General features: G+C 60.1%; 6 protein-coding genes across 6 annotated transcripts; 3 read left to right on the plus strand and 3 right to left on the minus strand.

Moving 5' to 3' along the window:
- Positions 1–162: 162 nt before the first annotated feature.
- On the plus strand, positions 163–2058 carry BXZ73DRAFT_37403 (methionine aminopeptidase; the record flags this gene model as incomplete). Its single annotated transcript, XM_048017992.1, has 13 exons — positions 163–248; positions 303–355; positions 409–410; positions 469–541; positions 590–709; positions 770–858; positions 966–1117; positions 1172–1245; positions 1302–1322; positions 1379–1526; positions 1595–1751; positions 1840–1940; positions 1998–2058. 13 exons carry the CDS (start codon positions 163–165, stop codon positions 2056–2058), a joined length of 1137 nt encoding a protein of 378 aa, XP_047883912.1.
- A 600-nt stretch (positions 2059–2658) lies between these two features.
- On the minus strand, positions 2659–5543 carry BXZ73DRAFT_37220 (glycerol-3-phosphate O-acyltransferase; the record flags this gene model as incomplete). Its single annotated transcript, XM_048017956.1, has 11 exons — positions 2659–2842; positions 2888–3195; positions 3246–3365; positions 3415–3559; positions 3618–3864; positions 3921–4077; positions 4135–4326; positions 4381–4694; positions 4740–5114; positions 5167–5293; positions 5349–5543. The coding sequence occupies 11 exons, from the start codon at positions 5541–5543 to the stop codon at positions 2659–2661; spliced, it is 2364 nt and encodes a 787-aa protein (XP_047883913.1).
- Positions 5544–6344: 801 nt separating this feature from the next.
- Positions 6345–13768, minus strand: BXZ73DRAFT_86368 (ARM repeat-containing protein; the record flags this gene model as incomplete). The annotated part of the gene is made up of 19 exons (XM_048024175.1): positions 6345–6583; positions 6638–6688; positions 6742–7299; positions 7349–7644; positions 7701–8726; positions 8785–9062; positions 9111–9833; positions 9887–10437; positions 10493–10831; positions 10890–11099; positions 11151–11340; positions 11395–11682; positions 11706–11753; positions 11813–12322; positions 12378–12474; positions 12501–12777; positions 12831–13162; positions 13226–13305; positions 13361–13768. 19 exons carry the CDS (start codon positions 13766–13768, stop codon positions 6345–6347), a joined length of 6501 nt encoding a protein of 2166 aa, XP_047883914.1.
- A 4827-nt stretch (positions 13769–18595) lies between these two features.
- Positions 18596–19213, minus strand: BXZ73DRAFT_86369 (uncharacterized protein; the record flags this gene model as incomplete). The annotated part of the gene is made up of 1 exon (XM_048024176.1): positions 18596–19213. One exon carries the CDS (start codon positions 19211–19213, stop codon positions 18596–18598), a length of 618 nt encoding a protein of 205 aa, XP_047883915.1.
- Positions 19214–21338: 2125 nt separating this feature from the next.
- BXZ73DRAFT_86370 (nagb/rpia/CoA transferase-like protein) lies at positions 21339–22772 on the plus strand (the record flags this gene model as incomplete). Its single annotated transcript, XM_048024177.1, has 9 exons — positions 21339–21410; positions 21466–21523; positions 21582–21721; positions 21781–21900; positions 21969–22075; positions 22136–22348; positions 22405–22532; positions 22556–22631; positions 22682–22772. The coding sequence occupies 9 exons, from the start codon at positions 21339–21341 to the stop codon at positions 22770–22772; spliced, it is 1005 nt and encodes a 334-aa protein (XP_047883916.1).
- A 1029-nt stretch (positions 22773–23801) lies between these two features.
- On the plus strand, positions 23802–24080 carry BXZ73DRAFT_95694 (uncharacterized protein; the record flags this gene model as incomplete). Its single annotated transcript, XM_048026861.1, has 3 exons — positions 23802–23818; positions 23874–23916; positions 23979–24080. The coding sequence occupies 3 exons, from the start codon at positions 23802–23804 to the stop codon at positions 24078–24080; spliced, it is 162 nt and encodes a 53-aa protein (XP_047883917.1).
- Between the last annotated feature and the right edge of the window lie 1572 nt (positions 24081–25652).

Here is a 25652-nt window from a genome sequence, read left to right on the forward strand (position 1 = left end):
CTGCGCGGCGACGAAGTCGGGACGCTGAGCGTTGCCGTTCAAGGTGTCCTCCGAATCGCAAGCGAGCGCCCATGGGAGGTCGAGATGCTGACTAATCGGGATGGCAGCCATCTGCTTACTTGCCTCCAACTGCAGGCTCAGCCCTCCTCCGCCACCACCGCGATGAGTGCCCCCGTCGTGTCCTGCCAGTCCTCCAGCTGTCCCAACGGCCATCCGCCCTCGCGCCTAGAGTGTCCCACCTGCCACAAGTTCGTCTCCGCCTTCTCCTGCCCTTCGCCTGTGCTCAATCTGCCTCGTTTTAGGCTGGGGATCACTGGCTCCTTTTTCTGCGGTCAGGAATGTTTCAAGGCCAACTGTGAGTTGCTTCTCATCATGTTTGCCATCAGTTCTAGCTTACAGAGACTCAAGGGGTATCTGCCTTTCTTGCCTTCGCTTACCATCGGCTGATCGTCCCGCCTTCGCTTGAAGAAAACGCACAAGATCGTCCATGATCTCGTGACTCCCAGGCAGACCCTCCTCAACGATCCTAATATCAACAAAGGTTCGTCCGCTCAATTATCAAATCATATATCGCTACAAGTCACTTTAGACGGCACCTTCAACCCGTTCGGCACGTTCAAGTTCACTGGCCCCCTTCGTCCTGTCTACCCGCTTTCCCCTCGACGACCCGTCCCGGACCATATTGTGCGCCCTGACTATGCGGAGACAGGTACGCCCATGCATGTATTTCCATCGCGGTACTGCACCCTGCTCATCGTCTGGTTTTCAGGCATTCCCACTTCAGAGAACAGACGGGCGGGACAGCCGCCCAAAATCTTGACTCTCGAGGAGCAGGAAACCATGCGCAATGTCTGCAAGGTGAGCTCCCCTTGCTCTCACCGACGTCTCGCTCTTAAGCGCCCCGTCAGCTGGGTTTTCAAGAACCACATCTGACGAAGTCTGCTCCCTTGCCCGTGTCACCTTAGTTATCCCGGGAGATCCTTGATCTCGCTGCTGCCGCTATCCGTCCAGGCATCACTACCGACGAGCTGGACGAAATCGTTCACAATGCCAGTATCGAGCGCGGTGGCTACCCATCCCCGCTCAATTACCGCAACTATCCCAAGTCTGTCTGCACGTACGTTCTCCTAGTCCTCGTTCGCTGTTCTTGGCTAAGCATTGCCCGTTTTAGGTCCATCAACGAAGTGATTTGCCACGGCATTCCCGATAAACGGAAGCTCCAAGAGGGGGACATTGTCAACATCGGTATGTGATAGCCGTAGCCTCCGTGTCTGCATCCACTGATACCCGCCGGACGACAGATGTGTCGTTCTACAAAGATGGTACTTATTTGTCTGCGGTGATGCCAGGTTACGACTGAATTTGATTTTCGCTCTAGGCTTCCACAGCGATCTTAATGAGACGTATCCCGTTGGGCAAGTCGATGAGGATTCGAAACGGTTGATGCGGACGGCGCGCAAGACCCTTGATGAGTCCATCAAGCTCTGTAAGCCTGGTGCGCTATTCCGCGATCTCGGCAAGACGATGTTCGTACCCTAGTTCCTCATGGTCCTGAACCCAAATTGACGTCCGCTCCGTCCTCACTTTGCAATAGAGAGCCCATTGCCCGCCAGAATGGATGCTCAGTTGTGCGCACGTACTGCGGCCACGGAATCAACGACCTCTTCCACCCCGCGCCGAGCATTCCACACTACGCTAAAAACAAGGCGATCGGCACGATGCGTCCTGGCATGACCTTCACCATCGAACCTGTGCGTGTGCCTTTCCGTGGAGCTATGATTATCTTGAGCACCCTCGCTGTCCGTACCACGTTGCTAACGACTGGGGCCCTGTACGCAGATGATCAACCTCGGACATTGGGATCTCGAACATTGGCCTGACAACTGGACCGCAACCACCATAGATGGGAAGCGCAGTGCTCAGTTCGAAGAGACACTGCTGTGAGTACTCTAGTCGCTGCTGCCTTATCCCTTCACGACGATTGACATGCTCCGCAGTATCACAGAAACAGGCGTCGAGGTTCTCACTGCGGGTAAGCCCAGAGAAGACCTCCAGTAGTTCAATGTGGTTGGGCCGTTGTTGCGCCCCTCTCTCGAGCTGCGAATGTACTGTTACGTGATCTATCATTGTACCTCACGATGCCAGGCGTTGCTTTATTAGTGAATGAGTTATTGTTTGGCTCGCTAGGGATATCGAGAGATAGTATCACGGGGGGTTATGTTCGAGAATGATTTAGCCTCAAAGGTGTATGTAGGGCATAGTGGGATTCACACGAGCGGGCGATCAATTCGTTGTATTCGCCCGATGACCGCGCAGGGACACTCTAAAACACTGTTACATCCGCACACCAGCACACTACACAGGAGAAGGAAAGAAGACAAACATGCGATGGAGTATGTGCGGACACGGAGGTACAATAGGTAAGGTACAGCAGCAGCATAGGCACAGGCGGTGAGGAGTGATTAGCATCCAAATTTTCTGCACAATCGTGAATCGTAGCGTAAGCCCCAGGAAACCTCCCACAGCCCAAGCAAACCCCATAGCATCGATCCCAGCCACGGATCCCCGGTATGCAAGCCATGTCCACGGCGATGGGGATCGCCTTTAGAGCGGAAGCAACTGACGGAACCCGAGAACGAGGTCGGTAGCAGGCGCCGACTAGCTGTTGCTGTTGCGCCGCTTGCGCATCTCCTGATTGAGGTCCATGGTCGCGTCCTTGAAGGCCTCCGCGCGATCGACGAGGCTGATATCCACGACGGGCACGCCGTCGGAGAGGCTCGGCTTGCGCGAACGCGTCTGTCCGCGGAAGTGCAGCCCGTCCTTGTCCTTGTCCGCGCCGGCGCTTGAACCGGTGCTCCCTGCAGCCCCTGCCCCGTCCCCGTTGGACGTGGATCCACCGGTGGCGGCCATGGGGCTGATGGGTGAGAGCGGGTTCAGCCCAGAGTGCGAAGGGGAGCGGCGGAGGCGCTGGAGGTCGGCATATGAAGAGCGCTGGGAACGTGGATGAGAGGCCAGCGACGAACTCTCGCCGCCGGGAATGTGGAGGAAGTCGTCGTAGTCGGGCGCGTCCTCCTCGTCGGAGACGTCGGGTGTAGCGGCGCGGCTGATCTCGGTCGAGCGAGTGCCCCCGGCCCAGGCGCTAGTACCGCGTCGCGCGCTACGAGACCAGCCGAAGAGGCGTTCGTCAAGCCAAGTCTGAGAAGGGCAGTTAGAGGATGCATGGGAGCGGAAGGTCCAGGACCAACCATAGGGTGCACAAGGAGGTTGCCTTGTGCGTCAACGCCGCCCGTCGCACTCTTCCTTCGCCAAATACCTTGATGATCGCTCGACGGGGGAGCAGTAGCAGAAGGCACGAGGATGCGGAACTGCAGTGCTGTCAGCGTCGCAGTAAACGATGAGATACGGCACACGCACCTGGTGGAAGTCTTCAAATATTTCCGGGCCGTACTCGTTGATCGTCTCAACAAGCTCGTTGGAGACCTCTTGTCGCATACGCTTGACCTTCTCCAATGACCGTTGCTGGCCGGGTATAAGAGCAACAATGAGGGGCCTCAGGGACCTGTCACGGGAGAAATATGTCAGCCACAACCACCGATACCAGACAGACCTGGACAGACTTCAGAACGTCCATCCCGGCCTCTCCGAACTTGAGCGCTGCGTAACCGATCATGGGAAGAATCATGAGGACAATGAATGGCGTCCAGATTCTCCACTTTATAGGAGCTCCCGCCTTGGTCGCTATTACGGCGGCAACAATGGCGTAGAACGTGTAGAGCACAGGAGTAACGCCAAGGGCTACGAGCACCTTCCATGTCGCCAGTACGTCTCGGCCAGCAATCTTGACTTCGGAGGCTGCAAGAGCCTCTACAGAGAACTACAATCAGCGGGGGGAACATAGACACAGACACCCCATGACTAACCTTTAGCCTTTTTGCGTGAGATAATCGAGGCAGTGATGAAGATGGGGCCATTCAAGACTACCCCAGGCAGAGCGAGGATGGTCCAGACACCTAGAAGACCCAGCCGGTAAAGCAACAGTCCGAGGGATTTCCAGCCCGCTTTCTGGGCCCGAGGAACCTATTGGTTCGGATTTGTTAGAATGTGGAAATTCGGGGATAAATAGGCTACTCATACCTGGTGGTCCCGCAGGCCAAGATCTCGAAGAAGTCGGTTATACCTCAGGACGTCGGTCCGAAGCTTCTGGACCCTAGGCTCGTCCTTGAAGTGCATATACCCAGCCAGTAGACGCTTGTTCAGTTCTACGACTTGTCCCAGCGTTAGATGCTGGCCTGGAGTTTTATACAATCGCCGGGCGGCCTGGATGAGCTATATGCGAACACATTTGGTGAAGAGCCTTGTCATCATACAAGTACCACCCACCATAAGAGTGTCGTAATCAGGCGCTCTCAAGGTGACCGTCTTGAGAGCATCGTAGATGACGTTCAGGAACTTGCTCACGGCTTCTCGCTTCTTGGGGCCACCTTCTTTGAACATCTCTACGAACTCTGGAGGGACATCAAGCGGCGCTCCAAATTCGATGACTGCCCTCGAACGGAAGCGGTGGGCATGGAAATACGAGAGACCGACGGGGACAATCTTGACCTTAAGGTCGGGATTGTTGGCCATGGCACCAAGAGCCATCATAGACACCCCGGCCTTGAGAGGTAGGAGGTCTGTACGGTCATGGCTACCACCTAGAGAGGTTTAGAGTGTGCAAAGGACTGGCTCGCATGACGTACCTTCAGGAAAGATGGCGATGGCGCCCCCCTCGGTTAAGCACTGGTATACATACTGATACATCTCCGCCTGGTCCACGAACGGTAGACGTTTATATGTCAGCCCCTGCTTGCCCTCCGCGCGGGCCTCCTGGATTTTTTCCCGTATCTTCGCGCCGCCCGAGAACTCTTTCCGGATGCGGAGTTGCGTGTCGGATATGATCTCCGTCACTTCCGCCACGGCGGAGCCCAGCGACCGAGGGAGCATCATCTGCATCTTCGGGGTGAACTCGGACATGAATTTTGTGTTGTGACCGATGACGAGGCAAGCGTCCTCGTCGGACAGTGACACCATGCCTGCGCCCGGCTTTGCGCTGTCGGCGGCTCGTACAACAGGGACTTGGAGCCGCGTGAGGTCCGAGACAGAACGGGAGGGGACGGAACGACGTACTGCTGGCCATCATGCCTGCCGCAAACCCAACGAATGCTCGCTCCATACTCTTCGCAGCAATGAGGGACTGTACATGGCGATTCGTTTCTCGGTGGACTTCCCGGTACAGGAGCAGGGGGTCGAGGAACTGCGAAGCGAGCGTTCAACCCTCTGATGCGCGAGAGGCGGCATGACTGGCGAACCTGATTGTTGTGTGGTGCTGCAACAAAGATGACGGGGCCTTGTCTTGGGATGTTGAATGCTCCGCGAGGCCGGATTTCGCGGAAGAAGATGTTGGTGACCATGCGCCAGAAGAGTAGCGCGGCATCGTAGACGAGGTCATTGGGGCGGGTGCTGTGCTGTGCGGCACGAGAAGGGATCTTCTTCTTGGTCGACATGGTGGTGCCGCCGACGGCGGGGAGGGTGAGGGAGGAGGAGAGTAAGGGGAGGCGTGGCCGCAGCGACGGGAGGAAAGCTTGAGTTTAGCGAGCACAGAATCCTAATCTGGCGACCCCTCTGAACCGAAGTCCGACTCAAGCAGGCGCCTACAGCGCCCTCGTGTGCTCTCGACCAAGGCGACCAAGGCTCGCCCGCGCGGCGTGCGCGATCCACCGCAAGCCAGAGCCCACGCTGCGATCCGGTCCGAGGACACGGGCGCAGGTCGCGCGGGCCTGGGCGGGGTACGGGAGAAAGACGGGAACGGGCACACGCGCGGTAAGAACAGTATACTACATGTTGTAGCGGTTACAGCGCAATTGTAGGCCTATTGATTGGTGGGGTCCAGGTTTCAAATTGGTTGCAATAGGAGGAGCTCCCTACGAGCACAAGTAGCCCCGTGCACCCACGCTCTCCGACCTGCCCTGGCCCCTTCGACGGTCCGCCTTCGGCGGTACCTTCCACATACTTCGGCGGATCACGTCCGAGTTGTCGAGAGATGCGCAATGAGTTCCATAGAACCAGGTGCCGCCCGCTGGGTAGTGCACGCGCCGAGAGAAGTTCTGGGTCTGGGCTGGCCACTGCCCTGCTGCTGGCCGTGCGCTCGCTCGGTCAAGCAGTTTGCCGTGTTCCGGGAGGCGAATGCAAATTATGATGTCTACAGTACGCAGCGAGATGTAATGCTTGGTATACACAGATGATGCTCAAAAATGTCGGCAGCAACCCTCCTCTGTCCTCCGTCTAATCCTCGTGTCCGCCACCGGTTAGATCGCTGACTGTAGCCCGTCCGCGCCCAGCCCAGATCCAGGAGCGGGACCGTTGCTGATGGTGCTCTGTCGATTGTACTGGAACAGGTTGTGCAATCTAGATAGGCGGTCCTGCTGCGCATTAGGCAGATCGGACAAGCTCGATCGAGGGGGAGATCGAGGGGATGCGTCCACCCGACTGCTGCTTGAGGCTGTAGGAGACAGGGGTGTGGGTCCATGACCATTTAGGTCACGAACTGCGAACTGACGTCAGCTTTGCGTCCATCAAGCCCAATATCATATGAACTGACCGCTTGAAATGCTCGACGTTCGGTCACGAGTGTACCCGTTCAGCTCTAGTCCTAACGCCAGGTCACTAAGCAAAACACCTACAACAATCAATACTACAACATACTGGACAGCGTTTGGGCAACAGCCACATTCCTCTCCTCGTCTTCAGCCGCCCGACTAGCGAGTGCACGGCTGATGTACTTGCGGAATGCAGGACCGGTCGACTCAAGGATTTTGTCCACCTTAGGTTTCTTGTGTGGGTAGGCCTTCAAGTACTGATGCAGCTCCGTGATACCCTCCTTGTGCATTGCACCCGTCAGCTCGCTAGAGATGTGGTCGATGATGGTGTTCAGCTGATCGTCCAAGTCCGGCTCTTGCACGGTCTCAGCAGTTGACGATACACTGCGACTTCGCGAATGGCTCGAAGATGGCGGTCGAGGGTCCGACGTTACCGAGCGCGAGGACACAGATGCCGTCTCTTGAGGCGACATTGGCCTGCTGCTCATCGCAGAGGTCGGTTGTTTCACAGGCTCTTCTTGTATCGACTCGTGACGCAGGGGTACCTCCGCTGCGGTCTTCTGCGACGAGTTGAGGATGCGGTAGACGTAGGGGTATACGATGGTAGCGGAAGGATCGTCGAAGGCAGAAGAGAGGTGGTCATATACGTCATCAGCGTAATGAGCTAAGATGCTGGTCAGATGGGTTCGCGTGTCACAGGCATAAATACTTACCTACTACGTGCTGGATGATGACCTTGATCGTCCGCAGAGGCATGTCTCCGCAGGGTACTTTGTTGGTCGCACGAGCTCGCCATTCGTTGGGCGGTACGGACTGAAGGAAGTGTTCGACGGCAGGGAACAACTCGACCGGATCAAGCGCATTCTTCTCCAGGTCCTGAGGAATGGTCCTGGCCAACTTCCAGACGCACTTGAGCACCAGCTCAGCCACCTTCGCCTGCTGGGAGTCGGGAGCGGTGCCATTGGCGGGGAATGGTTTCACAATGCGCAGCAGTAGAGCAAAGAGAGCGCTGCATTGACGAGAATGAGCAGATCATTTAAACCAGTGAAATGAATGTGTACTGACCGGAATATAGACATGCGTCGTCCCGTGGCGAACAAGCGAAGAATGATCATGTTGATGAAACGGGAAAGGTCCTTGACCTTATTGTCCGGGCTGTTATCTGTCTGCAGCAAGCGCAGCGTCAACTCTTCTAGCAATGACGTCAAGATATCGACAGTCAAGGACTCCGCCAGCAAGACGTGGTCGCAGAACGCGTTGAGGGTCTGGATGAGGTGCTTCGCCAAACGGAAGTTGTCCGGCTGGGCGATGTCGTCCGGGTGCTCGAAAACATGCGCCATCTGTAAGGTAATCGTCTCGATCAAGCCTTCGGTATGCTCCGCAAGGTCCTGATACACAGGAGACGCAGGTCCATCTTCGGACCCGACCTCGAGCACCTTCTGGATTTTCTTGAGTGCCTCGACGCTCCGGCCCGCGTCGTTGCTGAGAATGCTCGAGATGGTGACAGTGATTTCGTCCGAGCCGTTCTCTTCCTGCTCGCGCTCTTCCTCGATCGACTGTCGGCTTGTCGTGGCATGATGACCGTTTGCTGCGTACTCGTCGAGAGAAGATCGCGACGATGTGGACGGAGGCGGGAGCCCACTCTGGGCAACGCCGTTCAGCCGTGACCGCGGGGGACCAAGCCGAGAGGGAAGGAAACTCTTAGGGCGTGCCAGACCGGTCGGCGACCCAGGCGCTTGTATGCCTGACGGACCGGTGAGTTTTGAGACCTGAGAAGGAGCAGGGGATGAAGAGCGAGCCATTTGGGAAGGAGAACCGGGGCGCGTAACACGGGAAGGAGGGGCGAGGGAGGGACTTGCTGCGCGTGGGATGCCCGCTATTCGTGAAGTCGCACCGGGGGCGGGAGAGCCTGACCTGTGAATGCCGGTGGCGATTCGAGAGGCATGCGTGGCGAGTTGGGCGGGTTCCACATGATCATGACTGCTCCCCCCAGGAACTCGTCGCAATCTCTCTTCAAGCTGCGTCTTGTCTTTTGGTGTCAAGTGACCAACGAGAGACCAAATCTTTTCGCCGACAAGTACGTATCCCTCGCTAGAAAAGGCTGGGTAAGTGATTGAGCGGGCGAGGGACTTCACGGCAAACCACTCACCTCAAAGCTGCAAGTGCCGATTTGCGTACTGCTGGATCCTTGTCCGAGATCATGGTCGCAATCTTGAGGAACGCCTTCGCAGGTTCGCATGTCCCAACACCGAACTTCTTGAGCAGACCTGCCAGCTCATCCAAGGTGCCTTGTCTTGTCTTGGCGACCTTGGATTGCAGACCTTGTTCAAGCAGCAGCTGGAAGACTCGACTGTATGCGTAGACCTTGGGAAGAGTCTGGACAATCTGAGCCACTCGTGCTCTCACAGGTTCGCGTGCGTCACCGAGCTGTATTCTGTCAGTGTCATCCGACTACCCGAACAACATTATGCATACCTTGTGGATGATAGTGGGGATAAACACCAAAGCTTCTTGATCCGACAGCTGGTGATCGATACTCTGGAAGAACGCTAGGACAGCTTCGACCGCGTCGAGACATTTCTGCACCAAGTTGGACTGAGGCTCGTGTATCCTGATTGATACGAACTTGAGGGCGAGATCTGAGTTCGCGATGCATATCGACTGGAGCGTGTCGTCACCCGTCTGACCTGTGAGGTAGAAGTCTTGTATCAACCCGAGGCCGGTGGTATGGTCGTTGACCGCATTGTGATCGTGGCTGAAGAGGCGATTCAGCAGTTCCTTCGACGCATGGGGCTCCATCTGGTGCTGGAGCAGCTCGGCAAGGTCTTTACGCGATGGCCCGGACTCGATGACCCACTTGTTCACATCCTTGTTCAGCCGCGACGCCTTGACACCGGGGTTGGATGTTGTAAAGATCAAGGATGAAGAAGACGAGGACTCCGCCACAGGCGGCGCAGCCTTCGAGGGTCCTGCTGCTCCAGGTCGCTTGAGTCCCATGCCGATCTTGCCGCCGGGCCCAGCAAGGCGCGAGACAGGCGCTTCAGCTTCCGCGCGAGACTCGGGACGAGGGATTGTGCCTTGCGGCAGCTTGCGTCGCACGCCACCAATCTTGCCAGGCGGCGCCATTTTGGATCCAGTCTCTGCGGCCGGCGGGGGAGAGGGTTCTCGGGGAGGTGCTTCGACGGCTTTGGGGGCGGCCTTGGGTGCGCCAGCGGCTTTGGGAGCAGGGCGGCTTTCGCGGGAGGGTCGACTGTGGGGGCCGAAGGTCGCGCTGCTTGGATGATAGGAACGGCTGTCGACTTCGAGGCCGGCTTGAGCGAGTTGGTCTGGTTCATGACGTAGTCAAAGCCAGCGCTGGTGATGAGAGTGGGAAGTAGGGCTTGCGCTGCCTTCCTGACGTCACCATTCCTGTCGTCGAGACAAGAGACGGTCGAACCAGCCCAACTACTGATATCGAGTCCGGGGGTAAGCTCGTGCTCCTTGAAGTAGTCGGCGATCCAACCCAGCAGCGAAGCACGCTGAAGTGGATTCGTGGTCTCGAGACCAGTGGCAATCCCGCTAACCATGGATTCAAACCCTTCGCAGGCGTTGACCATAGCAGTTAGAGTCTGCACCGCTGCGGCGCGAATGGGAGCCTTCTGATCGGCGAGCACGGTGCAAACCGGGACGACAAAGAAGCGTGTTTGTTTGTCGAACGGTTTGCCCATCCCAGTCGCGATGCGTGCAACAATGTCCAGGGCGAGCATCTGCACAGCCTTGTTCGCGTCGGTTACGCGCGCCTTCAGAACCTGCCCAATTTCGCCTGCATAAAGCATCGTCAGACAAACCCACGCCGCCGCCGGGCGGGACCGACTTACCCATGGTGGGCTTCAATCGCTTGTTCGAGCCTTGATCGAGGATGGCCTGTAATGTCTCAAGGGCCTCCTTTTTGGCCTTCCACGCATCGCTCTTCGAGTCTGCAAGAATCGTCGTACCCTTCAGGAGACCGTCGATTTCCACACGAGGGAACAGGTCGTCTAACGGGTCCCCACCACCTGCCGCAGCCTTGCTGCTGGAACCTGCCGCTGGAGCCAACGAAGCGAGATCTTCAGACGTCCGGGTTGGTTCGGGAACGGGCTTTCCGTCAGCCTTGTCGAATTCGGACATGATTGTAGCCAACAGCTGAGGGTTAACATCCTCGAGAAGATCCTTGATCGCTAGTAGGAGATCTGGTGTGAGAAATACGGATGCAGAATACGTAAACAGGCCGCTCACATGGACCAGCAAACACCTTCACAGTGACCAACGTCTTGGTAGCGCTGGTCCGCACGGCCGCGTTGGAGTTCTTCAGCGCTGTCTTCAAGAATTCAATTAGACTGCGCAGAGACAGGCCGGCAATACCAAATTCGGTGAGAGCCTGCTCCATCCATGTGAGCGCGTCGGCAAGCGTCTTCGGTGCCTTCGCTTTGGACAGGGGTTCATAGGCTAAAACCAATTGAATACAAATGCACGCGGAAGAAGCACCTGTGGACATACCGTGGCCAAAGACGAACTGGAGAGAAGTTTTCTCGGCGAACGTGAGTAGAGTGTCGCCTGCCGGCTTCTTGAGCTTCATGTCACCGAGCTTCTCGCTGAGATGAGGAATGGCGAGAGCAGCGGAACCACGGCCGAAAGTGGGGCAGCTAGTGGCCAGGATGCCCAAAATGCCGTACAACTTGGCAGACACCTACATACCCATGTTACAGTCGGACGGAATTAGAACCGGATTGAAACAACGCACCTGGAAGTTCTTCTCGTTCCATCCTTTCTTGGCCAGGAACCGGACCACAACTTCCGAATCCAGCTCTCCAGCGGCACCCTCGACCCAAGTCGTCATCTCCTCCAGCGCGGCAAGTCGGGTCTTCCAGTTGGAGTCGCCCAGATCAGTGGCATACTGTGCAGGAATCATCTCCGCCGCCAGTGCTTCCGCGTCCTCAGGTGTATGCTTGTATTTGAAAGTGTCGAGAGCGCCAGGTGCCGGGGCAGCTCCACCCTTCGAAGGCTTGGAGGTAGCTGCTGCCGGCGGAAGCTTCTTGACTGTGGCGCTGCCACAGGAGCAGACACACCACTGTCGCCTCCAGCAGCAGTGGGCTTCTTCGCCTGGCCATCATGCAGTTTAACCATCACATATAGCTTGATGTCAAGAGGCATCCTCTTACCATGAGTCGAGCGGGGGGCTTCTTCACAGGTTTGTCTTCGGCTGGTGGGGGCTCATCCACTGCAGGGACGGCAGGGAGATCAACAGTGGGTGGTTGTTTGGCGGGCGGCATCTTCTTGGGAGGAGCTTTCGCAGTGGGCGGGGCGGCAGCTTTCGGCTTTGAAGCAGGACCAGATCCAGCTTTCGCCTTCACCTGAGCACTGTCAAACGCCTCCTTGACCTTCGCCTTTTTGACGTCCGCCAGACCGTCCATTACAGCGTTGAGTGGACGCTCCCCGACCATCTTCATGAGAGTACCGAGACCGATCGCAGCCTCATTTCGAGCCCCCTCGAAGGAGTCGTCCAACAGCGTCGCAAGCGCTTCAGATACCGGCTTGACCTGGGGTCCAGGGATTGGTGTTGGGGAAGTAGACAAGCACCTTGTAATGAATTTGAGAGCGCCTTCCTTCACCTGTGGGTTCTTGTTGTTGAGGGCGGGCAGAACATCGGGAAGGATGTCTGTCAGAGTTGTCTGCAAAACCATCCGTGAGCACATTGCACCAGAGATAGAGAGTAAATGAACACACGGAGACGAAGATGGCGTCGAGAGCATTGCCAATTGCATCTGTGACGCTGGCCTTCCGTTCCTTCAGCCTCTCCATAATCGGCGGAACGACGCTCTCCCTGTACTTGCAAACCCGCTCATTAACCCCTTCGCAAGACCCTCCAAACAGTTCGCGGCGACCATGACACAGTTGACGTTCGCGTCCTTCTGTATGCATAGTGCGAGTGATCGGGACAGCTCCCCAAGCTCTGTGGCCTCTTTGATCTTCAGCGAAGCATTGACCAGCGCGAGCAGTTCATCCAGAGCCTCCTTCCTCTCCTTCCACTTGGAAGACTTCAGCGACGCTTGCAGGTTAGCAGGGAGTTTAGGAATGATGTCCACTTCTTCCGCGAATGCCCGGGGATCGAGAGGGGCTTCTTCCACTAGCGCACCTATCTGAGTCAAGGCGTCACTAAGAATGGCGCATGCAACGCACCTTCTGCAGGACCCGCATCCTCACCACCCGCATCACCTCCGGCTTCTGCTGCGGCCTCTGCTTCCCTTGCACCTTGCCTAGTCAACCTGTCGGGCTTGACGCTTCCCCTCCCCTTCCCCTCCTTCTCCAAGGCCTCGAAGGCCTCCTTCAACTCCTTCACTTGAACGGGCTTGAGATCATTGAGGAAGTTGTCGATAGCAGGTCCGATGTACTGGTAGAGCGATATAGCCAGTTGAGTGCCCTCCGCACGCACATTCTTGTCGGAGTGGGCAAATATCTTCGGAAGAGCCTTTAGTAGCGGCGGCGGCGGAGCCACCGAAGTACCGAACACTCTGTGATAGCACTCTACGGTCAGTGGTCCGAATGGTAAGCATCCATGTCTCGAAAGAACTGACCGAACAATCTCCTTCAATGCAGTCACACACCCGGCAACTGCCTTTGGCTGCTTTGCCGCGAGTCCGGGCAGTAGATTCTCCTATGACTCGAGGATTAGCACGTATGCGTGCGCCGCCACATGTAGCATCACGCACCACAACGCCCGCGGCACCGTTCTCAACCTCCACATACTGCAGCGAGAGTTCAACAGCCTGCGTCTTCGTCCCCGCACGCGCAGAACCGAAGCACTTGTCCACCAAAGCTGGAACGACCGTACTGCGTGTGCCCGCTGCATTCTCTCCTGCGAACTTCACGAACGCTACCAAGCACTCTAGGCCCTTCTCTTGTGCGACGGCATTCGCGTCTGTGGCGATCTTCTTGAGGGTGTCCGGGTTGTTCACGTAGGGCTTGAACGCGGGATCGGTGTCTGAGGCCGTATTTTGGAAAGTCTTGACCAGGGTCTCATAGGCGCTGACGCGAGCTTTCCAGTTCTTGTGTGCGAGTCTGTCCGGGATAGAGAGGGTAGTGAAGTCTTCCTCCGGGGCCGGCGCGCCGTCCGCCATGACGGGTGGAGGGGATGGGAGATCGAGTGTAGTAGCGGCACGGATGTTCAGAATCGCGAGTCGCGGCACGCGCTCTAGAGCGCCTGGACAGTCAGCAACTCCGACGTGATGGGCTTCAAAGTCCGCTGTGTTTTGGGTTTGCGGAGATCCAACTGAGTGCCCCCGCGAACTGTGAGCGCCACGACATCAGCAAAGTAGGCGCGGAAACGGTAGCGTCTGATAGTGCATGGGGGCATTCGTAGCGTACGATAGTTAGTGATAGCGAAGACAATAGACAGTAGCTGAGCATCCAAGTAATGCAGCAACTCGTAGTGTACTATCGTCTGCTTCTTCCACTATCAAATGATGATCATACCTCGCGGACAGTGCTATCATTTCTGGGTGCGCATGCGACCATATATCGGTCATCTGCGGCGCATGAAATGATAGTGCCTCACGATAAAGTGTCAGATTTAGCGGAGGAGATGACAGATAACTGCGGAACACTATCGCCTTCCGTCGCACACTGGGGCGCACGTATAATTCCAATCACACAATAATCCATTCGGGGTAAATACGAAACAGCCGGTATTCTACGCAACAGAAACATGAGCAGAACAAAGAACTTACATGGTCGGCGATGTGGCCGAGCTTGAAGCCTCTCGTCCAGCACGTCTCCCCGAATTGACGGAGTGTTCCCTATTGTGAGTACTATCGGAGTGGTCAGTAATGTAGAAATTTCGTATCTGGGGATTGCTTACCTGATAGAGAAATCAATGTGGAGAGCGCGGAAAGGTCGGTTGAGTGCGGCAAGATAGACAGGTCGGGCATGGAGGGGCGCCATGGGCGCGAAAGGGTGAATTGGTTGGGCGTGGAGAGGTGGATGGTCGCGTCGGGGAAGGGGGAGGGAGGCGGGGGAAGTCAGCGGGAGCGGACACAGGGAACGCGGAGGAAGAAAGACGCACCCGGGAGAACTGGAATGCCTTCACGAGCCGGATCGTCCCCTCGACAGAGCGGCCCACAGGGAGGTCGTTGATCGTAATTTACTTGTCCAGCTCCACCGAACGCACAATCAGTCGTGATTCCCGGACGTATGCCGCTCCACCAAGGACGTACCTGAGGGTACCCTATACGGTCGATAATGAGGAGCCCACAGAGGGCGATCCCCTCGTCCTCGATGAGGACACCGTAGTCGTGGGAGACGGACATGTGGGCCGACTCGAGACCGCTGCTTGCGCGGGGCAATCGCCCAGGTGAAGTGCGAGTACTGTGACTTGTCGGTCGAGGCCGCTGTGGACTTGGTGAAATGAGCGGCTGCAGAACTGATCTCGGTAGAGAAGGAAGAGGAACACAAACCATTGAGCTGCTGACTCTGCAGAACGGGTGGCTGCTCGGGGCGGACACGTCGCGCGCGTTCAGCAACGCCTACCGGAAGTGGTCGCGCGCAGATCTAGCAGCAGGAGCTCAGGATGCGCGGGCTCAACCATGCGGTACACCGTGATATCCTGCTCGCCTGCCGCACTCGGACGTTCTGAAGACATACCTGTACACCATGTTCACACGGAGCCGGTGGCTGCCGCACCACCTCCACATCGCCTTGAATCCCCGGTGGCAAGCAAATGGTCAGTGTTGGGTCGCTGGCTCGCGTGGGAACGCGCGGCGCCGCGTCGAAACTGTCGGCGAGGCTGAGGAATCAGGCCTCACATGTGACCGACCCGTGGCCATAAGCAACGTAAGTACTCAAGCGTACCTTTGTACCCGCAGTCTTGAGGGCGCGGGTTTTCGCTGGTGTGAGTGCGGTGTCGATGCCGATGTCGACAGAAGTGTGTACGTGAGTGAGATGATGATGAATGAGGAAAAACTGACCGTGTCTAGATACATCGCGCGCGAGTGTGAGTGGCACATTGCGCTTGGGGGATGATGGTGGTCGCGGATAAAGCCCAGTAGGTGTGCAACCCAGCACACGCGCCCATGTCTGTGGCAAACAATAGAGAGGCCAAAGCGGGACGCCACTGCGGCGCCGCCGCATCGGGTCACAACAATTAGCAAAGAAATCACCGTAAGCAACTTTTAGACCTCAGAATGTCGCTACTAACACGGACCTCTGTACGTCTCGGGCCCCAGCGATATATATATCTTGACTTAACTCTCGACCCCTCGCCCAGTGCCCTGTGCGGGAGTTTGCCGCGCAGCTCGTGACAACAAGAGCATCGAACAGAGCGCTCCGCTGACTCTCGTAGTGGTGGTCCGCAGAGTAGGCCTTGCTCCAGTTCACGGGCTCGCGCTCGCAAGCGTCGTGCGGAAGGTCGAGGTCCTCCAGGGGAGTGTCCCAGTTTTTCTCCCGCACATATTCCGCCACCGCGAGTGTGAGGAATTCGTTCTCCGCGTGTGATGGCCCAACACTTGAGGCTGCCCGCCCCGCTGTTTGGGGAAGGCTGGGTCGCTTCAACTTATGGGGTGCGCACCTGGTGGGGAACAAGCCACAGAAGCACACCTTATGCACATTGGTAAACGGAAATGATATCAGACGGAATGTGAAAGGCCGAGACAATGCTCAAATGAGCAAGAACTTCACGGCGCCCGCCGCCGCCGACTCGATGTTCCGCGTTCGGATCGCGTGTCCTAGAGAAGCAGACATTCTGATGAAGAAGAGGATTTGCGTAGCAAAAATAGGAGACACAGAGAAACGAAAGGGAGAAAAGGCGTCAAGAAAGATTAGGGGAACAGAGGATGGGGCTCGCCATCGATGCCGGACAGAGGCCTCCGCGCGCGGCGCGTAAGCGGAACAGGCGCCCGCGCTGACGTCCGTCCGCATATCGTCGCGCGCATCGCGTTCTCTGCCGCGCGCAGTGTTCGCGTCCTCACGAGCCGACCGTATAGCTAAATACGAACCTCTTATGCACCCCGCGCGCCCCGTGATTCAAATATTCACCCTTGAAGGAGCGCATGATCGTCTACTATCATCGACTACAGCTTTCTGTTCAAGCTACTTGTGCCTGTAGTATATCCATCATATCCTGTCTGCGGCCACAAGATTTGATCGAACCTCATAGTAAAGACGAATGGATATCAGCTGCTACCGTTCTGCCATCATTATTTGTCGCGCAGACAATAGACGGCCTGTCCCGATCTGGCAGAGTCGCACGCTATCGGGCGCTACCGTTAAAAACACCTTTTGCTGATGGACAAGGTCATGATGCAACCGTTCGTCCTCTGCGCACCGGATCCTTTCCTGCTTGTCTGTCTCACGCGTTGTCTCGCTCGCTGTTGGTGCCGCACGTCCGCCTGGCGTACTTCTACAAGATGTCTGATCATCCCTACGCGAGCCCAGCTTGTCCAGCTGCTTGTTCCCAAGCAAGCCCAAGCGCAACCCATGATCTACCGTACGGCATCTCCCCTCCCCGTTTCAAGCCCGCGGACCTGGTTTCTTGGCTATGGACATAGCCAGCATCGATGAGTAGCGCCTGTCCTCCCGCCCTCGGCACGATAAGCTTCGCCGAACGCAGATCGCCCCCGACGCCCGTGCATCCTCGCCTTCTCCACTCGGTCGCACCCCTTCCCCCACCCGCCTGTGACCCGGGGGATGCGCCCCATCTCTGCGCCATCTGCGCCCGCGTAAGCAGCCCCCAGCCTCCCGCGCAGTCTCCGGCCTCCCGGAACCGTCCTACCCCCTTCGATTCCTCCACGGCTCCGACCGTCGTCCCCGTCCCCGTGGGCCGTCCCGCCCCCGCCCCGCCCCCCACTGCTCTGCCCCCGCCGCGCACGTGCGGCGCGCAGCGCGCAGATCCCTGCTGTGCTGCCACCCGCGCGCGCGCAGGGCATATGGAGGCCCCCAGTCCGCACATTCGTGCTCGTCTGACCGCGCCCAAGCACACGCCTCGCGGTCGCCGTGCGTTCCGTTCATCGTCCGCGCCACCCTCTGCCCAGGCGCGGGCCTGGCGCAGGCGCAGGTGCAGAGCTCGCCGGATTGGGGGGGCAGCCAGGAACCCCCTGTCGCCTGCTGCAGCTGCAGCCAGCCCGCGGTCGGTGGCCTCGACGACGCGGCGTGCCCGGGGCGGGCGCGGCCGCCTATCCGGGACGATCGTCCGTGGAGGAGCGATCCGCACGTTTCCGGCAAGTCGTTAGCCATATGCGTCCGCGATCGGGGGCGGGCGGGGGGCTCGCAGGGCAGCGGGTCGGCGCGGGGGCTCTGAGCGTTACAGAAGGCGAGAAGCACAGTCAAATTCATTAGCGGCTTCGGGCTTCGATTGGGGGCAGCGACGCCTCTCCAGGCGAAAACGGTCGACGTTTCATAGATGAAGTATAAACACGAATAGTGAGTACAGTGGGCGAGCCGTGGCGCTATTAACGATTATATCCTAGACGTAGCTATGATGCATGGTGTGTGGGTGCTGGGAATACATAACGTATATGCATGGTGAAGTGGGCACAGCGTGGCGGGACAAAACAGCAAAGGGGACAGATGCGGAGCAAGTGGGCCGTAGCCTATTTTGCGACTAGAGGGGCCGTATTCTATCAGACAGCGAGGGGAATGGCGTGGGATGAGCGACGTGAACATGGACAATGGGCAGCGGCGACGAGCAGCAGTGAAGGGGGCAGGGGCATTAAGACTGTACCAGACATTAAACACGGATACCTTGCCGGGCAATAGGATCGAATAAGATACCAGTCCGTCCAGAGCGAGCGCGAGGGCACGGCCTTGGCCGCGCGAGGGTCCACGAGAACGAGCGCACCGCGCGGGTCGACCTCGCGGGCCTTTTGGGGGGGGGTCATGCGCACGCCGCCCGCTCGGGGCTCGGGACTCGGGCGGGCGGGCGAGCGGGGGCCGGAGGGCGACGTGGGAGTGGCTCACGCCCGCTCGAGCTTGAACGCGACACGGTTGTCGCTCGCGGCGCGGAAGAGCTGGCGGTAGTGGGAAGCCCCGAAGATGTCGACGAGCGCGGCTTCGTGACTCGTCACCCACTCGACCGGCGGCAGCGCGCGGTGCGTGCGGTAGACACCCTCGCCCGGGACCTGCTCCTCCTTGATGAGGACGACCATGCCGGTGAGCAGGCACTGGAGGAGGTGGAGGAGGTCCGCGATCGCCGGGACGGTGTGCCGCAGCCCGGGGAAGAGGGCAGAGTGGAAGACCATCTCCCACTGCACACGCCGTTCACGGGAGAAGAACGACGAGGCGTTAGCAGGCAGCTGCAGGCGCATGTTCGGGCTGCGGGGAAGCCCCCTTGAGGACCGGTAGGGCGTCGAGCATTCGATGTCGAAGAGGAGCCGGGAGTCGAGCGGCGAGACGTCCCGCCAGTTGTGCTGCTCGACGAGCTGGGCGCGGAGGGACTGCATCCACCGCCGAGCTCTCGCGTAGTTAGTGCCCAAGGCGTCGGCAGTGGTGAGAGGGATCCCTGTCCGGCGCGCCCACTCGTCCATGGTGGCGACATCGTTCGAGAAGAAGAGTTGCGGGGGTGGGCTGGTCATAATGGGGGCTCGCCTGGGAGAAAGCGGAGGCGGAAGGGTTGCGCGAGAGCGAACGAGGGGCAGACGACGTTGGAAGTGAACTGCGTGCATTGGGGGCACCGGATGGGCAAGCGTTGCGCGACATATATGAGCAAGGACTTACCCCGGAACGACGAAGAGAGAAGCCTGCCTGCCTCCGGCCGGTAGGAGAGTGGATCAGAGAAGACCGCGCCCGAGCGGAGAGCACGTTGGGTGAAGGGGAGCGCGACGGATGCGCAGGGGACGGGTGGGTCGGCGGGAGATGGGGGAGGAGGAGAACAACGTACGGGGCGGGCTTTTTGAACGGCGGGCGTTGCGCCGAGGCGACTGAATTTGGACCTGGCGATCGCCACGGAGAGCGGGCCCCATAGGGTTCGGCGACATTCCGACGCGGCACGACGCGAAACGTGTTCCGATGAGCACACTCCTGCGCCTTTTGGGCATTCCTTCAGCCAGATCTGCACCAAACCCGCGCTTTGCGCCCGCGGCTCCCAGGCTAAATCCCACAACCCGCCCATCCCTGGCGGTCTTTGTCCCGCCCCAAGCCCCATCCGGACGCGCCCGCGGGCTGATTGCAGGGGCGCGCGCCGGCAAATTTCGCCCGCCCAGGCGGCGTCGGCCGCGGTGGGATACCCGCGAGTTCGCCCCGCCGCCCGCCCCCGAGCGCCGACTCAGTCTCATATCCAGCCCCTGGCGGCCATCGCGCTCGCCTGCCCTGGCTCTGCGCTCCCCCCCCGTTGACGTAGGGCGTGATGGATGATTGCGGGCGCGGCCGCCAGCCCATGCCCGCCCCCACGTTGGGGCGGGCTGGAGAGGGCGTGGTGTGGCGGAGTGTCCAGTCACCCGGCCCGCGCCCGCGTCCTCGCACCCTGGGTTGCAGCCCGCAGGGAAGGCCCGACGTCGAGCTCGCCGGGCTGTCCGCATCACTCTGACGACGCGTCGGCCGCGGCCAGCGACGCGGTCTCCAGCGAGACGCGTCGGCCGCGGCCAGAATCGCCAGGGAGGACGGGCTGCGCGCGCGTAACAGGCGGTTGCCCGGGCTGCTGGCTAAACCACAGAGTACAAACCCACGACGTCGTCCGACATCTGCGTTGCAAATCTTCTCGCTTAGCACGTTGTCTGACCCGGAAGGCCACCGTGTGAGCGCGACGCTCCCTGACGCTCCTCGCGCACGTTGTCCGCTTCCGTCGACTTGTTTGGAATCCCCGAGCTCGGGATCGCGTGCACTAGTCTCAGAACGGCCTCCCGCGACAGGAGAGCAGCTGTTGTCGACGGCCGTTGTTCTCCCCCGCGGCGATACCCGCGGCGAGCTACGCCGTCTCTGTCGCGGCCGCGGTCAAAGGCAATGTTTCGGAGGAGGCGGAAAATTGCTGGCGCTGTCATCCCAGACAGCCGGGAGCACTATTCGATAGTGGCTCTAATCAGGCCGTGATGCATGGAACAAATGCGGAGTTATTCGTGGCTCGCAGCGCTCAGACGAGGTGGCTCCTGTGGGCGCGCGCCCAGCTTGGCGTGGGTCAACGAAGGGCGACGTTCCTGGTCGGCTAGCGAGCCCGGTGCGCGACCGCGTGCTCGCAATAAGCGTCATCTAGAGCTTCGATCAATACAGATTTACGCGTGCTGGAACGGTCTGGTTCGCGGGACCGTTGCTCGCCCGTTCCTCGTCTGATCCATACCGTGTTCCTAACCACGGCGATGTCAACGGACGAACGGAGCCTTCCCAGCGCAGACGACCGGGAGCAGTCGCCACGACAGGACCTGACCCAACGTATCATGGACACGGTCCACTGCGAGTCGCGACAGACTGCGACCAGCCTGCGGTCTAGAATCCGACCCGGTCTGACGCCAACTTCCAACTCGACGCGGCCACAAAACTACTCACTCGCGATCGATCAAGATCGTGGCCAACCCATCTGCACGAGTCACCTGACCGTGTTATGGCGCGTCATGCACGTGAGCTTCGAGTCAATGCTGCTGATTTTCCGCTGACCCTCCACCGAGCACTCCTCTTCCCTCTCGCTCCCCGCTCCTCCCTGCCGAAATACAACCTCCCCGCAGGCTAAACTCATCTCCCTGTCTCGGTTTCTCTTCCCCACGCCACGCCATCATGTCCGAGGCCGTGCAAAAGCAGGAATTCGACATCTATGCCACTTTTCAGCAGTTCCTGCTCGACGAAGAAGTGCGCACCTCGCTTCGAGGACCGCACGAGCATCCCGGCTGACGAAATTACCAAGATCTCCCCGCCGCTAGCGGCCATCCTCTCCTTGGCGGAGGCGATCGTCATGTCGAACGGTACGTCCTCGCGGTGCGTTCGCGCGGACCATCCGATGTGAACGTGGGCGGTCTGAAGCCGGGACCATGTTCGAGCTGGTGCAAGCCCTCAACGACGGCGCGGAGGAGCTCAAGAGGCGTTCTCGCAACCCGATCAGCCTCAATGCCGGCTGCGAGCTCTTCATCGCATTCGTCACCCTCTTCCCCCACGAGTCCGACGTGAGTCTCCGGCCAGGCAGCTCATATTGTCCTATCGATCCTCATTCTGCGCCGTGGAGAATTTTGCAGAGCTCAAGAAGGAGCTGGAAGAGCAGGGTCGAACGTACGCCCGAGAGGCGATATCCTTCCGCGATAAAATCGCCCGGCTCGCGCTGGGCTTCATCAAGGACGACTCGGTGGTACGTACTACGCATGCCGGAGGCCGGAGGGGACCCACGTGTGGATGCTTATCGGCCGATGCGGGCAGATCCTCACGCACTCGTACTCGCGCGTGGTGCTCAAAGCACTGCTCCACGCTCACAAGACGAAACGTATATCCGTATACGTAACCGAATCGCGGCCCAAGGGACTAGGGTAACGCCCGGGCAGCGCTGGGCCGAGGGAGCGGAACGCTGATGGATTACTTGTGCACAGGTTGACGACGTACGAGAAGCTGACCACTGCCGGGATCCCGTGCACGGTCGTGCTGGACTCGGCGGTGGCGTACGTGATGGATCGGGTCGACTTTGTGCTTGTCGGCTCCGAGGCGGTCGTCGAGAGCGGGGGGCTGGTGAACTACGTGGGGAGCAGCCAGATGGCCATCATCGCGAAGGCAGCGAACCGGCCGTTCTACGCGTTGGCAGAAAGGCAAGTCGGCCACCTGGTTGCGCGCGAGGGGGCGGATGCTGAGCCTCGAGGTGCAGCTACAAATTCCACCGCCTGTTCCCGCTATCGCAGTACGATCTGCCGACGGACAACCCGAGCATCCTGTCGTTCCCAACTCCGACGGGGCAGTCAGGTGGGCAGGAGGGAGTGGCGACGGGCGCTGCGGGTGGACGAGCTCTGGCGTTGTAGGATCGGGCTCGACGAGCAGCGAGCGTGGGATGGGGGCGGAGCAGATAAGGAAGAACCCGGGGGTGGACTACACACGGTGGGTGGCCACGGCGGCTGGGTGGGGCGCAGAGCTGACTCGGAGCACAGGCCGGACCTGATCTCGCTCGTCTTCTCGGACGTTGGGATTCTGACGCCAGAGGGCGTGAGCCAGTACTTGGTGGGCATGTTCGCCGGTTGAAAGCCCTGGACGGGCAGATCTCGACCGCGATACAGTTCGCGATAACCTTCGCAAATGGGACGGCACCACTCCAGTTTCTCCGCCCACGTGCACGATCACATCCGTCCCCCGAGCGGCCGCCAGCGCTGCCCGCCGCCGCGCCCGCTGCCGTTGGCGGCGACGGCCCGTGCGCTGCCTGCCCCCGACCATGCGCCGCCCGCGTGCGGCTGCTCTGCACGTCCGCCGCGCCCGCCAGCATCGATAGCATCTTGATCGCCCGCTGCAGCCGCCCGCGACCCGCCCTCGCCGCGCGTTCCTGGTCGACGAATCGGCGTGACGCCCGCTGCCCGTTGTGTGCGATCCGCTACGTCATGCCCCGTCGCTGCCTCTCGCCCTCGGGATCTTCGAGGGCTCCCCGTTTGGGCTCCGGGCCACCGCCCTCGGCCGTCGCCCCCGCTGTGGCCACCGCACCCGCCGCCCTCCTTGCCGCCCGCCAGCCCAGCGCCTCGCCGCGCGCCCCATCGCGCCCATCGCGCCCGCCGCGGTCTCGCCCCTGCTCGGGTTTTCGCCCCATTGTCGCGCCCTGGCTCTGCCTGATTAACGTTTTAGCTTTAGTGTGCTGCGGGCAAAAAGCAATCCCTCCGCTCGCGCCCCCCGCTGACATCTGTTTTTCCCTTTTCCATCGAACCCTGAACAGAGGCCGATCGCCACGCCTCCGCGCTCGCGCATCTCGCGCCAGACGCCCGCACACCTCATGTTCACTCTTTCCTCCACTCTGACCGACTTTCATCTTGATACGTCCCTGCGCTCGCCCGTCGCGCCATCGCCAGCCAGGCGGTCCGATAGCTGATGTTATCGTCCCGGCTCGTCTTTGGGAATATCGCCCTGCCACCTCCCGCAAACCATGCCGGATCTATTGCGCCCACCGCGTCCTTGGTATAAAACGCCCTCCGTCCGGCTACTCTCCTCAGCCCACTCAAACACTCTCCTCCGCCCTCCTCCGCCTGTACATATCACTCTTCCTCTCTCCCCCACCTCTCCTCCCCGACCATGTGCCACTGGCGTCGGTCCGTCCCCTCCCCGCTTCCCGCCCCTCCCGCGCGCTCACACGCCCCACCACAGCGTCCGCAACAACTTCAAGCGCTGCGGCCACTACATCGACCTGGTGCGTCTCCGCCCTCGTCTTCTCTTCCCTCCGCGCCCACGAGCCTAACGCCGGAACCGCAGCCCGACGAGATGGTGCGCGACCCTGCTGCCTACTCGCCTGCAGATCTCAATTCAGTCCCCGTCCCCCCTCTCCCCACCCCCAACCCCCTTACCGGCGCCTAGATTCAATGCGAAGATCGCTACTGCAAGTTCAGCACCACCCATCCCAGAATTGCGTCCCGCCCCGGTGCACGGAGACGTGCTGGCAGTAGTACGTCGCTCGCTCGCTCTCGCGCCCGCCTGCGCGCTGCTCCCCGCCGCGTCCGCGCCTTGTCCGTGCCCCGCGGGGGTGGGTGCGCGGGGATTGAGGGGGGGGGCCTACGCAGCGGGGACGCGCGCGCCCGCGCGCCCGTGCACACACCGCTTGCTCACCGCGCGTTCGCCGCTTCTTTCCTGCGCGCCGCGCCGCTTATCAGCCGCCAGTTCCCCCAGCAGTACAGTGCGTCCCTCTCTCCTCCGCGTTCTCCGTGCCGCCTGACCCTCGACGCGCCAGACCCGGTCATGGACGCGTTCTGCCCCGTCTGCGTTCAAATGGGCCGTGACCGTGCCTAGATGCCGCTATAGATTGTCGCGCGCGCGCCCACGCCGTCGCGCCCCCACGCTCGTACACTGCACCGCTATCCTACGCCCCGCCGCGCCCCCGCTCGTCCCGTTGCTGTCGTAATTTACTGTACTGTGCCTACTCTTCCCTTTGTTCCCACCCCCCGTTTGTATTGTACCCGCCTAATGACGCCCGGATGGTCTCGCACACGAACCCGAATCGAAGCTCTCGTTGATCGCACTCTCGATCGCCGCGCGCGCGGGCGTGGAACGCCAGCAGCGATGCTACGTCCGAGTGCGCGCAAGAGCGTGCGTCGTGCCAGGCCTCGCATCCCCGAGGAAGGAACCCCGAGGTCTGAGGACCACACGCGCCACACGTGCGGCAGCCGCGCGTATTGTTACGGTGCAGCACGCCGCTCCCCAAATGCCTTCTGCGCCCGGAGCACGAGCACGTCCTGACATTGGGGCGCGGGGCGCACATAGGCCACCGGTCGCGCGCACTGCGTCCGCGTCCGCGACGGCGACGCTGAAGAGCTCGCGCGCGTCCGGATGAGCAGTGTTCCTCCGGGTGAATGAATCCGGGCGGCGAAGCGCGCCGGGCCGCACATCCGCACGAGCGCGTCCCGGGCCGTGGGGAAAGGGAGGCACGTGGGAGCGTGCGCGTGACAATCAGGGTCCGCGAAGCAAACGTTGCTGGCGCGGGATCGGGACGCAGGCGCGCAGCACAGACGCTCAGGTGCGTCCATGGATTGCGGATATGGCCCCGAGCTCCTACTGGGTGGCCGCGAGAGGGCGGGTGTGTGCGCGCGCGCGGTCCAGAGCGCATCCTCCGGTCTTGATCTGAGCAGCGACCTGCAGAGCCTCCAGCTCCGAGCGTCCGTCGCCGTGCTGGCTGTTCCCGGGCGCGCGTGTGGCGAAAGAATCTCGGTAGCTTCAGCCGCGTGCTGTGGTCGTAACCGTGCTCGCCGACCCGCGCGAGCCTCGGACCCGACGAGAGTGGGAGACGGCGCCCGCTGCGCCACGACCTCGAAATGCGTCCGCGCGCAACACGTGTGTCGGGGGCGGGCGGTCGTCCCGAGCGAGAAGCACGTTTAGATGGGCGAGTGCGTGCGGACGGTCGTGCTTGGACGCGCGACCACCCTGCTAGCCAGAGCC

The sequence above is a fragment of the Epithele typhae genome, assembly GCF_022376455.1.
Source record: "Epithele typhae strain CBS 203.58 chromosome Unknown BXZ73scaffold_1, whole genome shotgun sequence".
Classification (NCBI taxonomy): Eukaryota; Fungi; Basidiomycota; class Agaricomycetes; order Polyporales; family Epitheliaceae; genus Epithele; species Epithele typhae.